The sequence below is a fragment of the Pristis pectinata genome, chromosome 18 (assembly GCF_009764475.1).
Source record: "Pristis pectinata isolate sPriPec2 chromosome 18, sPriPec2.1.pri, whole genome shotgun sequence".
Classification (NCBI taxonomy): Eukaryota; Metazoa; Chordata; class Chondrichthyes; order Rhinopristiformes; family Pristidae; genus Pristis; species Pristis pectinata.
The window spans coordinates 11,007,538-11,021,453 of NC_067422.1; the positions used below are offsets into that span (position 1 = coordinate 11,007,538).

General features: G+C 43.8%; 1 protein-coding gene across 2 annotated transcripts in view; it reads left to right on the forward strand.

The window, feature by feature from the left end:
* Positions 1-13,916, forward strand: part of map2k6 (mitogen-activated protein kinase kinase 6) — a 105,476-nt gene that overhangs the window by 27,017 nt on the left and 64,543 nt on the right. For both annotated transcript variants that reach the window (XM_052032802.1, XM_052032803.1), the window contains exons 2-3: positions 4,791-4,857; positions 12,238-12,286. In XM_052032802.1, coding sequence (XP_051888762.1) covers positions 4,791-4,857; positions 12,238-12,286 — 116 coding nt within the window. The remainder of the gene's footprint in view (positions 1-4,790; positions 4,858-12,237; positions 12,287-13,916) is intronic.

The following is a 13,916-nucleotide window of genomic DNA, read 5'->3' on the forward strand; positions in this document are numbered from 1 at the left end:
ACACTGAGGATTCTATTGTACAGCTTGGCAATTGATGCTAACTAACTATCTAATAAGGATTAACTACTTCCATGGAGCAGTTAACTGCTCTGTTCACTGTTACAGGATAATCCACATCCAGGTGTTTTTGGATGAGTTCCCTCTGGGCATCAGATAGTGGGGCTCAGAGCCAGAGATTTTGTAATTAGCTGGGAAACTCCACACTGATTAAAATAATTTCACATCTGCATCTGTAAAGAGGAGATCACATGAACAAGAGTTGACTGTCTGGTCTAGTGAATTGGCTGCTGTAGCTCCTTGTTTTTGTGACCAACGTTTTTGGAACTTCTTTCTTGATTCTCAAAGTCAAAGTAGAGTTGTCAGGTGCAATGAAAAACTTGCAGCAGCATCACAGGCACATAGCATCAGATAAGCAGCATTCACAAGAAAATCATAAATTAAACATAAATTATACATAATTCTCAAACCAGATTCAGTGTTCACTGTTCTCCTTTATCTGTCTCCCCTTCCTCTGTCCCCTCATCGGTGGCTGTGTGCTCCACTGTCGGGACCCTGTGCTCTCCAAGTCCTTTCCTAACCACCACCACCACCCCCCCCCCCCATATCCCTCCCCTCTTCAGACCTACCGTAAAACTAACCCCTTTGAATCAACAGCCCCACCCCCAAATATTTCCTTTGGCTGGAGGTCTGTTTCTCTTTGGCTGTGTTTCCATGCCGTGTGTGTTAAGGGCCATGGGTAAAAGGAGTCTGTCACATCATCTATGTGTTGCGTTTGAAGACAGAAGACACACTGGTGATGACTGTACAGGACATGTTACCAGGATGTGCAACCAGATGGCAGAGCATTTGATTGATGATCAGAAAAGTTTTTGGTTCAAATCTGAATGGCACCAGTTATGAAAAAAGCTGGTGAGTGTGATGTGCTTCAGGTTTAAGGAGGAGAGACATGGCCTTATTTTTAGACGTGGAGAACTGGGTGTATAGGATACAGAGCTTGCAGAAGACACAAAACACAGAAATGAAATGAGGATAGCAGTGTACTTTAGAAAGACTGAAACAGGCAGAAACATGGTAGAGTAAATTTAACCCTAATAAATGCAAAGTGAAATATTTTGGTTGGAAGAATCAGAAAGGGAATATAAACCAAGCGGCAAAATTTTAAAGGATTTTCAGGAATAGAGATCAAGCTATGTACATAAATCTCAAAAGTGGCAGGGCCAATTAAGGTCTATTTTAAGCATACGGGGCATAAAGTAGCAGGATGCATATGCCACACCTTCACAAAACCCCGGATAGGCCTCAGCAGAAATACTGTGTCCAATTCTGTCCACCTTGCTTTCGCAAGAGAGGTGTTGCATTGCAGAGGTTGGGGATTTAGAGCAGAGGATATCAGTAGAGGGCTCAAAATCATGATTGATTTGGATGGAACAAGTCCACAGAAGCTGTTAACAGAAGAAGGATCAGTAATCAGAGGACATAGATTTAGTGTGATGTGTAAACAAGCTTGGGATTTTGTTTTGCGCACAAGTGAATGATCTGGAATGCACCTTTTCGTGGTAGAATCAGATTAAATATGAGCTATCAAATGGGAAAGGGTAAACACTTTTGCAAGGATGTGGGAAATGTGCTTTAAAGAACTTGCTGCAAGTGGATGGGATGGATGCTTCCTTCCATGTTGGATTACTTGGTGGCTCTATAACCAACCTTTCACTGAGGGAATGTTGAAATGTGTGCGCAATGTCACTTTTGTGGATCAAGTGTTAAACCATCACTTGCTTTGGATGCAAGATGTCTTGTGATAGTATTAGAAAAGGAAGAGGGAGGATTTCTCCTTCTCGAGGCCAACTTTGTTCATGTTACATTGCTATTCACTATTTTGGACTTGTGAGATCTTGCTGTGCAGCAGTCACAATTGGTGGAGTGGCAGCAAATTGAAATTCTCATTCTAATTCCATTGCAGTGAATCACCGTTACCAGCCGCCTGCCCATGGTGTCCAGTAAGTAGGTATTCCTAGGGATGGCAACGGTCAAGAAGGTTGTTCGCTGCACTTCGTTCCTAACCCGGCACTGTGTGCTGACTCATTGCCATCCCAAAATGGCCCCAGGCTGCAGCTTGGGATAATGTTTGATCATGGAAGGCGCAACAATATTTTGAGATCTTCTTTCTCGTTCAAATTTTGCCCTCTTCAAGTTTCCCTTTATCCTCGCCCATGCTCTCCTGAAGATTCCAACCGCTGCTGGGTTAATGTTTCCCAGGTACTGACTAAAATAGATCACGGGTTCAACATGGAGAGCATGAGAGATACCCTCTAACCCTGCGATGGTCAATCCCCGTGTCATGGATGGCAGGAGAGAGGACCTATTTCTGGCCATCTGCAGTTCTAAAGCACTTGGTGCTGTTGTCGTGACCGAACGCAGACCTCTGTCTCAATGCAGTATCTTTATCCAGACTGGTGATTGTATTCGTGCTAACATTTGGGTTCTTCCAAACTATAGGAAGCTAGACTAAAACCTCAACAAAAACAGAACATGCTGGGACACTCAGTAGTTTTTTTTCGCTCCAAATACACTAAAACCTCCACTTGCCAACACAGCACTCCCTCTGAAATAGTGAAACTTCTGCTGACAGCGTTCCCTTGCCTTGACTTCGTTGAGGGAATCAGAGTCATGAGCTGACCACTAAGGCCAGGGGTGGAGAAACAGTGTCCATTGCATGCAGAGTGTGGAGCCTAGCGGTGTTTTGTGTCCCCCTCTGAAATTTGGCTCCATTTAAGACAAAGGGCATTTCTGCTTTTTCAATATGATTGAGTTCAGTTAGTTTAACATCTCCCTGAAATGATGCACTTGAGACAGTGCTGAACTGCTCCATTACTGCTCTGGATTTTCAGACTGGAAGTAGATTTCACAGGGTTGCCCACGACTCAGTGCAGCACTAAAGGCAAGCTCAGATGTCCCTCACTGCAGGGAAGAGACTGATGGTACGGCATTAGAGGCTGGAGAAAGGAGTAGGTGTTCTGTTATTTTACTGCATAACTGCTGTGCTGTGGCTAGAGTTCTATGCAATAACACACAGTGCAGTTGGCAGCATTTCAATCACTTCCAAAAACCAGTAATACCTGAAGTGCTCTTGCAAGATAATTGAGGCAAAAATGTGAGGACCGATAACTCCTGTTGCATAATCTTATTGTTTTAAACTGTGACCCACTTCCTAACTACAGAAACAATAGGAAGCATGATAAGCTGGCTTGTAAAGTCGAGTGATTCAGAGTTTTTTGACTGCAGTGTTTGGTTGCAGTCAGATTAAATATGGAACATTCCATTTCTTAAAAATATGGGCAAATAATAATATAATTAATCAAATATTGGTTAGGTTGCAATTATTCTTTTAAACCTAGGTAATTATGTAGAGTTGGCCTGGCTCTGAGGAGAGAAATAATCTTATATTTATTTCCTTAAAGATTGAATTGCTTAATTGTCAGACTTGATAACTTATATAACACTGGTCAATATTTAGTCTACAGTAAAAATAGAAAATGCTGGAAATACTCAGCAGGTCAGGCAGCACCTGTGGAGAGAGAAATAGATTTAGCACTTTAGGTTGATAACCTCCACCAGCCTGAAATATTAACTCTGCTGCTTTCTCCATAGATGCTGCTCGACATACTGAGTAGTTCCATAATTTTCTGTTTTAATTTACGTTTCCAGCATCTGCAGATTCTTGCCTTTTTGATGGGGTTTGCAAGGAGTGAAGAAACAGCACACCCCTAGCAAAAGACTTCCATTATGGAGTGTTATCATCATTGAATTATACCCCTTCGTTGCAAGTCCCAGTACCCTCAAAGTGATTGTAACTCTGCTTACTTTATCAGAAGCACAATTATGTCTGTGCACCGAAGAGAGTGTGTTGACCAGGTGTATTCCCTGTTTGATGTGTGGAAAGAGGAGCTTTTCATTCAGTGTATCCTGAGTTGCTATAGGCTTGAAGTAACAGGAACGATGTCTTCTGTCTATTTAGCAGCTTTAACGACTGGGTCAGGTCTGAAGGGTACGTGAGGTGAATGGGGGAATCTACAGAGCTTGAAAACACTTTCTTGTTTTTAAAAGCACTTGAAACTGCGATTTCTGCTTGCCCAGAAGGATTGAAAACTCTGCACTCCCTCATGATAAATCTGCCTTCCATCGGAAACTCTGCAGGCAGGAGATGATGGGAGGGGAATGTGATTTGATCGGCAGTGTTGAGCATTTGCGAGAATATCAGTTGCCGGTTGCAGTCACGGAGTTGTACAGCACAGAAACAGGCCCTTCAGCCCAACCAGTTCTCTGCATTTATTTCCATTGAAGTCCACTGTAGTCCTTCAGTACCCTTATTTTAAGTTTAGTTGTTAAAATATAATGACTGAGTCTAACTGTGTAACTGGTAAGGAAAATGCACTGGCAATCAAACAAAATTATTAAGCATGGTACTTTTTTTTTCTTTGTTCTTGCCAAATATTTGGGAGTGGTACGTAGTGGATTTCCTCCCCTCCTGTTTCTTATGTATTTTGGGTCTTCAATGATTGGTGGCTACTACACTGCCTGTTCAAGGCAGACACAAATCCTCCAGAGCCCCAGTGATTTTTGCAAATAACTGGAAATTCCAGAAGTCTGGAGAAATCCTGGGTGTGCCTACAATGTGCCAGTTACTGCAGCTGACTAATCCAAAATCAGCTGTGTCAGTGGGACCTGGGAGGAGTAAATGTGCGAGGCAGCAGCTGATTGCCCCCTCTGTCTCTGTAATTGTGTCTCCACAGGTAAGAAGAAGAACCGAGGGCTGAAGTTGTCAAAGGAGGTTTTCGAGCAGCCGCAGGCAAGTCCCACGTAAGTAACCAACCAATGACGGTCACTCAAAGCTGGTGGTGGGGAGGGAGTGGGGCGGGAGGGGGAAGGCTGTTCACTTCTGGACTGGACTGCCCAGGTTTGTAAATGGAGTGTGGAGATAAGGTGGAAAGTATTGCCTGTAAAGAAGGGAATGGGACCAGCACTTGATAAGTTTGCAGATCTACTGGGCAGTGGGACTGAATAGGCCTACAAGGAGCCAGAATACGTTTGATGGGCCGAACGCCCACTTCCTGCATAGTGACAGTTCAATGATTGGGACTGATCAGGAAGATGGGTTTTGGATAATACTTTGTTCAGTGGAAATGTTATTTCATTGTTATGGTTAATGAAACACCACTGCCATCTCTGCTGTTGCATGCAATCCAGAACAAACTGGTTATCAGTTGCCAAGTTAGACTTGCTCTTCCTGTAAGATATACTCTCCCTGTGAACTGAGATCGTAACTCAAGGAAACAGCCGACCCAGCAACAATTGATCTGCTGGAAGGTGACGGGGTTGTGAAGGGTGGGGATGAAGTGAATCAAAATTGGAAGAATACATCTCTCTACTTCGGTGATTAACTTCCAGCTGATGGATTTAAATGTACTTTCTTCTCTTAAACTATTATCCCTTTGAGAAAGGTTCCTAGAAATTTGGTTTGAGTGCAAATGGACATGGAGGCAGTGTAAGAGGCCCAAGGCATCACTGGGGTTTTCCTGGGGAACACATGAACTGTGGTTATAGACCCAGGGAGCTGCAGAGAGAGAGAGAGAGAGGCCGGCTGGGGATAGAGGTGGGGGGCTGGAAGAGTGGGTAAGTTCACTGATGACTAGAGGTGGAATGATTGGCTGCTGGTGATTGGTGATGGCTGGCAATGGAGGCATTCCCAATGGTGGGGGTAGATGAGTGGATGGTAGAAGGTGGAAGGTTGTAGACTGAGTCTCTTAGAAGATTGCTATTTTTGGGGGGGGGCAGTAAATTAGTGCAGGCCAGTGGTTACGGATATAGTCTAGTGAGGGTCTAGAGCTTTGGGGGAGTGGAGCAGAAGGGGTGGAGGTAGGGCTCAAATGAATGTTTTTACATCGAAGGGGACCTACTTGAATTGGGTTCCCCGCACTGGTCCAGTGCCTACTTGGGCAGGTCCCCTTTAAATCACACTAAAGCAGGACTCGGGTATACCCAGGCAGCCGCCAAGGTAGTGACCAACACAGGAGAGTCCTCCCATGTTGCTGCACGCACTGGGATCTCCATGTGTTGGTGCTTCAGATGCACGAGGGCCTGAAATGAAACTTGTAAGGAGACACAAGAAATTCTGCAGATGCTGGAATCTGGAGCAACACACACAAAAAAAAAGTGCTGGAGGAACTCAGCAGGTAGGGCAGCATCTGTGGAGGCAAATAAACAATCGCCGTTTTGGGCCGAGACCCTTCATCAAATTGTATAATCCCTGTTTTTTTTCATTGATTAGATTCCATTTAGTTTCTTTTTGTTGAAATTGGATTGCGCAACACCTCAAACGTGGGACGAGGCAACCAGATTTCTAACCGACTGTGTTGAAGTAGGGACAGTTCTACGAGACATGGGCTGTGTTTTGAGGGCATTTGTCTCCTTGCATGGTTCCTGCTTAGAAGCCTCTCTGGCTTTCTGGCTCAGGGCTGGCTTTGGAGAGGGTGCAGAAGAGGCTCCCCAGTTTGCTGCCTGGATTAGAGAGTATTAGTTATAAGGAGGAAGGTGCACAAACTTGGATTGTTTTCAACAGTACAACATAGGCCACATGGGCCGAAGGGCCTGTTGCTGTGTTGTACTGTTCTATGTTCTAGAAAGAAGACATTTTTGTAGTTTAAGGTTTCAATTCAAAGCTCGTTGATGATGAGAGGTCATTTAAATTTGTTCCACTTGGAGCAATCCCATGTTGGTTCTCTCCAGGAAAAGGGAAACAATAGTGAGCTCAGGATGTGGGAGCTCTTTAAGGCCTGGCTATGTGGAAGAGTGATTCCCCCACCCTACTGTGTCCCTAAGCTTTACATGGATTACTGGTGAGGAGAGTGGATGATAGCTGACTGATGTGCTCTGAGAGAAAGTTCACCACCAGCCCCTCAACTGACAGAGGAATTGGATCCAGAAAGGTGGGGATGGTGAGGAGAGAGTACAGCAAGTTAGGGATCAAATGGTCTCATAAATTACATGGGGATTGTACCTAATGTGGAGAAACTGCAAATACTTTTTCAGGGCTAATTTTGCCCTGGACAGAACATATCATGCCTCATAACTTGATTTGTCTTTACTGTGATTTAACATTCACCCTGTACAGAATGTGTGCTTTCATCAATAGAGTTTTGTCATCACTTTCATGGAGTGCATATAGTACTGTTGACCAATGGATTGGTAAGGGATTACTTGTCATTAATAGCGACCTTACACTTGAATCTCACACACTTGGAGAGATGGGCATTGGAGAACAGGATGGCACCTGCAGGACGGACTGTGTCCAGCTTTGGTGTTGTGTAGTTAAGGCCTTGGTCTAGTAAAGAATCATGCAAATGAGGTGATATTCACTGAATTAAACACGACTAATTCTTTGCAAGTAGAACTAACATACTTTATTTCAAAATTTATTTTGTGCTGCTGATGTGATATTCCCACTTGACATGATAGTTGTCAGATTTTCAGCTGGAATTATTTTGGGCTTTGGACAGAGTTCCCATTTTACATTTCTCAAATAATACTATAACCATTTCAACAATCTATGTAAAGTGACTCTGCTGTTGAATATTGTCAAAGTGGAGTTTATTGTCATATGCACAGGTACAAGTATGCCCAGGTGCAATGAGAAACTTACTTGCATCAGCATCACAGGCACATGGCATCATAAGAGCAGAATTTACAAGAAAAGCATAAATTAAACATAAATGTATACACAACTTTTACAAGAAAGAACACAATTAGAACAAAAAAAAACAAAGTCCACTTTAGTGCAAAGTGATCAAAGTGGTCATAGTGTTGCTAAACTGCAGTGATTAGGGTTTTGCAGGAGTTTGGTTCAAGAACCGAATGGTTGAAGGGAAGTAGCTGTTCTTGAACCAGGTGGTGTGGGACTTCAGGCTTCTGTACCTCCTGCCCGATGGTAGCTGTGAGAAGATGGCATGGCCTGGATGGTGGGGATCTTTAATGGTGGATGTTGCCTTCTTGAGGCAGCACCTCCTGCAGATACTACCGATGGTTGGGAGGGATGTGCTCGTGATGTATTGGGCAGAGGTCCACTACTCTCTGCAACTTCTTATGTTCTTGCACATTCAATTGCCATACCAGGACCATGATGCAACCAGTCAGGATACTTCTACTTTTTTGATATCATTATAAAGTTAGTTTTGTGCTGTAAATTATGTGAGGAAAGAATAAATTGAGTTTATTATGTGTTTATAAATAGTACATTGCTTGTGCATATTCAATATAAATAGGGCTTGATAATTATTCAGTCCAGATGTGCTTGTACTTAGTTTTCTAGGCTTCCTTTCAAATTATCTTGAGATAAAATACCTGTTGTTTGGAAACCATGATCATTGATATCTTGTTCAGAGTTGCAAACGTTTTGAGACTTCAGCATTTTTTTTGTATGGGTTTAATTCATCCACGTTGGACTGCATGCAGACTTTCTGGTACAAACCAAACGGGTTCAATTTAGAGAGTTCAAGGGCCACTGTTGGGCTATGTGCTGCCTCTCCTCGTGTTCAAGTTTCAGATGTACCGGTTTCATGTGGCAGGTGAAGGGAATGAAAATCAGGTGGGTTTGAAGGGCTGGGGGTGAGTAAGTTGTTGGAACATAGAACGTAGAACAGTACAGCACAACAGGCCCTTCGACCCACAAGGTCTGTGGTGAACACGATACCAAATTAAATTAATCCTTTCCGCCTGTACATGATTCATATTTCTCCATGCCCTGCATATTCATGTATCTATATAGAAACCTCTTAAAACGCCACTATCGTATCTGCTTCCACAGCCCACGTTGGCAGCCCATTCCAGGAACCTACCACTCTCTGTGTAAAAAAAAAACTTGCCCCGCACATCTCCTTTAAACTTTCTCCCTTCCACCTTAAATGCATGTCCTGTAGTATTTGACATTTCTACCCTGGGAAAAAGACTGACTATCTACCCTATCTATGCCTTTCATAATGTGATAAACTTCTATCAGGTCTCCGACTCTCCAGAGAAAACAACCCAAGTTTGTCCAACCTCTTCTTATTGCTCATATCCTCTAATCCAGGCAGCATCCTGGTAAACCTCTTCTGCACCCTCTCCAAAGTCTCCACAGCCTTCCTATAATGGGGCCACCAGAACTGAATGCAATACTCCTGATGCGGCCTAACCAAAGTCTTGTAAAGCTGCCACATTACTTCCTGACTGTTGAACTCAGTGCCTCAACTAATAAAGGCAAGCATGCCATACGCTGCCTTTACCACCTTATCAATTTGTGCAGCCACTTTCAGGGAGCTGTGGAGTTGGATCCCAAGATCCCTCTGTACATCCTTTATCTCTGGGATTCAGTGATTCTCGTATCTTCTTCAACATCCAGTGGTGAGGAGCATTACCACTTTGTTGCTGGGCAGTAGAATGGTGCTGGCCTCCAGGAGATATGGTGAGCTGTTTGACTGCAGAGCTACTCATTTGTATCAGCTTACGGGCACTTACGTTCAGCTTCATTGTTCATAGGCATTTCCAGGTTTGTGGGAAATCGCACCATGGGAATGTGAAAGAACATTGTGGAAACCCTCCCGTTAGAAGTGGGGGGATGGTTGCTGGAGTGTGAGGTGCAAAGTTACGAGCAAAGTGAGATGTACTTCCAGCAGAAAGGAAGGATGCCCATTGCTGCTGTGCTTGTGAGCCTCCTTGTGGTGAGCATGTAAAGTACAGGCTTGAGGCAAGGTGGCACAGTGTTGCAACAGTTCGTGTTGCTGTCTCCACAGCTGGACGTGGAGAGGATGTTTCCAGTAGTGGGAGGGTCTAGGACCAGAGGGCACAACCTCAGAATAACAGGACGTCCCTTTAGGACAGATTTGAGGAGGAATTTCTTTAGCCAGAGTGTGGTGAATCTGTGGAATTCATTGCCACAGATGGCTGTGGAGGCCAAGTCATTGGGTATACTTAAAGCGGAGGTTGATAACTTCTTGATTAGAAAGGGTGTCAAAGGGTTACAGGGAGAAGGCAGGAGAATGGGGTTGAGAGGGAAAAATGAGTCAGCCACGATTGAATGGCGGAGCAGACTCGATGGGCTGAATGGCCTAATTCTGCTCCTGTGTCTTGTGGTCTATAGCTGTAGCAGCCTGGGTTCAATTCTGACCTTGGGTGCTGTTGGTGTGGAGTTTGCATGTTCTCCCTGTGATGGCGTGGGTTTCCTCCAGGTGCTCTGGCTGCCTCCCACATCCCAAGGACGAGTAGATAGGTCAGGAGACACGAGACTCCAGGTGCTGGAATCTGGAGCAACAAGCAATCTGCTGGAGCAACTCAGCGGGTTGAGCAGCATCGGTGGGGGGGAGGAATTGTCAGTGTTTCGGGTTGAAACCTTGCATTAGGACTGGTCAATTGGTTGCTGTAAATTGCCCCAAGTGTAGGTGGGTGGCAGGATAATCCGGAGGCATCCAAGAAAATGTGGGTTACAGGGAAATCAGGAGGAACGGCTTGGATGGGATTGCTCTGCTGGGTGCTGGTATAGACCCAATGGGTTGAATGGCAGCCTCTTGTAATGTAATAAGTAAGTCATGTTTGAAAAGAAGGAAAACAGCAATAACTAAGGAGAAAGTGCAGTGACTTGTGTAGTGTCTGTTTTTCTAAAGTTGTTTTGAAGGAGTCGGAAAACTGACATCTGCTTGGATGTGGCATAGAGATGGTCTTTATTCCTGGAACAATTCCAGTCACCCTGTGTGTCTTGGAGAATATTTATTATCGGAAAAACAAATGAAATGTTTTCTCTCCTCTTCCTGTACTGTCTCTCTGTGGGAAAGTGAAGAGGTACACAGCCCATTCTCTGTCCCCTTAGCAATTGGTTCAAGGACCAGTGGGTACAGATTGGACATTTTGGGCTGAAGATACAAGGGGGAGGTGAGGAAGATGTTACTAACTTGGAGACTGCTGATAGATAGTGAATTCCAGAATGTAAGGCTGGTTGAAGTGAAATCAACCTGTGCCTTCGGAAGGGAATTGGATCGGAACTTGAGAGTAATTTGGAATGGGAATGGAACTGGTGGGGTTGCTCTTCTAGGAGGTGGTATATGGTTGAATGGCCTCTTGCTGTGCTATGATACAACTGATGAAGCTTACTGCACTTTATTTTCAAATAAAACCATAAATGGATACTTATGGTTTAGAGTTTTAGCTCCCTGTGATTTTTAAGCCTCTGAATATTCTCTTCTTGGCAGATGGTAATTCTATCAGAACTCCCCACCATCTTGGAACCTTCTGTCTATCTTCTGACTACTTTAGTCTATCCTCCTTATGAAAGTGATTCCCATCTCCCTACTCTTTGTATCACATTGAATTTTTGTTTTTATTTACCCCTTCCTACTGATGTTTTGCTTCAAAATTTTTGTATCTGGAATAAAATCCTTGGTTCCTGCTTTCAATTTCTAGCAACGGTTTCACGCACTATGGTTCGGAACCTGTTATTGCAGCCAGGCTATTAGCCAGTGGAACTAGCTAGCACTTCATCCAAGCCCTGCTCACACTGGGCACCTCCATTTGATGTCCTTCATTCACCTTGCCCGTGGCCTTGAGGGTTTTGCTCGTTTTTAAAACAACGTTGAAGTATGTTTGCTCAATGACCTGGGAGTTGTAGCAAACTATTGAAAGAAGTTCCAGAACTTGAACAATCGTTCACTTTTCCAGGCATGTTCCAGCCTTCTGGATTCAACATTAATATGAACAATTTCCAACAATGAGCTTGATCAGCATTTGCTATTTTTGTTATGAATTTGCAGCATTCACTGTATTTTCCAATGTAATTTCAGATAACGTTTTCTACTTTACTCCTTTTATTTCTTTTATTTGTTCTATTTCCATTCTCTTTCACTACACACCATTCGTTCTGCAGCTCGAGGTTCTAGCATCTGCAGTTCCTCGGGTCTCTGTCATTCCTGCTTGCCACCCGAACCCTCCTACCCTCTCCCTTCTCTCCTCCCCGTCCTCTGCATCTTCAAACTTCTTTCATCGCTAGCTTTTCCCAATTCCGATCAAAGATCACTGAATTGAAATAATTACCCTGCCCTTTATCCGCAGAGGTTGCCCGAGCTGCTGAATGTTTCCAGCGTTTTTTGTTTTTGTTTCATCTTGACTTGGTTGTTGGGAGGATGTTTGTAGCTGAAACCATTTTGTTTCTTCTCTCTGCAGCCCTCCCAGGGACCTGGACTCAAAGGCCTGCATTGCCATAGGTGAAAAGGTAAGATTCACTCTGTTTCTACCGATGATTTCACACTGTGCCATCACTTTGAGAGCAGGATCATTGCGTAGGCTAACAAGTCATTATTTTGGGGTCACTGCATCACAGCAAAAGCTTTAGAGTAGAAATGTTGTTTTATCCATTTCTTTTGGATCTTTGGAAAATAAATATCACAGTGTATAGAATCCTTAAAATGAAAATAAATCCTGGATGATAGTGTGACGATGCACCTTTAGGAAGTTTAGGAATGGCAGTAATGTGGTTTCAGGAAATGAAAGCCAATAAAACCACAGATGTTGGAAGTCTGAAATAAAAACAGGAAATGTTGGAAAAACTCATCAGGCCAGGCAGCATCTGAGGAAAGAGAAACGGCCAATGTTTCAGGTCTGCGACCCCTTGTCAGCACTGGGAAAGAGGGAGATACAAGTTAGTTTTCAGTAGGAGGAATGGGTGTGTAGAACATTTTCAATTGGGGAATGGGTGTGTAGAACATAGGGAATGTCTGTGATAGGATGAGTCAAAATGGCTTAACCGGGGCAGTCACTAGCACCTTAAGCTAGTTAGTCTGTGTAATGTGTTGTTAAGGAAAGTGGAAATCCATGTGGGATGATTTGGAGTCCGAGATGTTTGCTAAGGAAAGAGATATGGCTGCAGAAACAAGTTTTGGTCAACATCTTATCAAAGGCAGGGAAGAAAACTGCTGAGGGTGAACTGGTCAGGTGGAAATCCTGCCACAGAGTAGAGGAGAACTTCTTCAAGGATGGCATTCGTGGAGAAGTGACGGTGAAATCAACAGTCGCTTCAGGAGTTCGATTGTCTGCCTCTTGTTCTCTGAGGGCAGGTTTGCGTGTTGCTTTATTGGTTCCAGGATTTGTTAGTGCTCCAGGTCAAAACCGAGGTTGGGATTGAAGAACTATGCGTTTCACAGCTTGGGATATCCATCGAGCCCAGTGTCCATCGTGGGCCCAGGCACCCACCACTTCCACTCTCCGCCCTGTTGAGAGAGATGCATGTTTGTCAGTGCACTGTAGATCTGTGATTTTCAACCAGGTCATTGCTTTGATGGATTTTTCCAGATTAAAACCTTGTAATAGAACATATAACATAGAACAGGCCCTTCGGCCCACAATGTTGTGCTGAATAAATCAAGCTAACGATGCCTAATTACATTAATCCCTTCTGCTTCACATCCCTTCATTCTCTGCATATTCATGAGTGTATCTAAGACCCTCTTAAATGCCACTATCATATTTGCTTCCACCAGTCCCCCCAGCAGCGCATTCCAGGCACCAACCACTCTGTGTAAAACAAAACTTGCCCTGCACGTTTCCTTCGAACTTTCCCCCTCTCACCTTAAATGCTTGCCCTCTAGTACTTGGTTATTCTAGTACTTGAGTATTTGTCTGAGAACAAAGACCTGTGGAAGAATTTGAAGTGGAAATTAGTTAAAGAGTAGCGTTGGTTTGGAAATTAACAACTATTGGGTGTTGGGTTCATTGTTAGTTTTAAATCTTAGCTTGATATATTTTTGTTAACTGAGGATATGAAGGGATATGGAGTTGGTCACATCTCAGCTGTGAATGTCAGAACAGGCTCAAATGGGCTGAATGGTCTTGTCTTCCTTTATTAT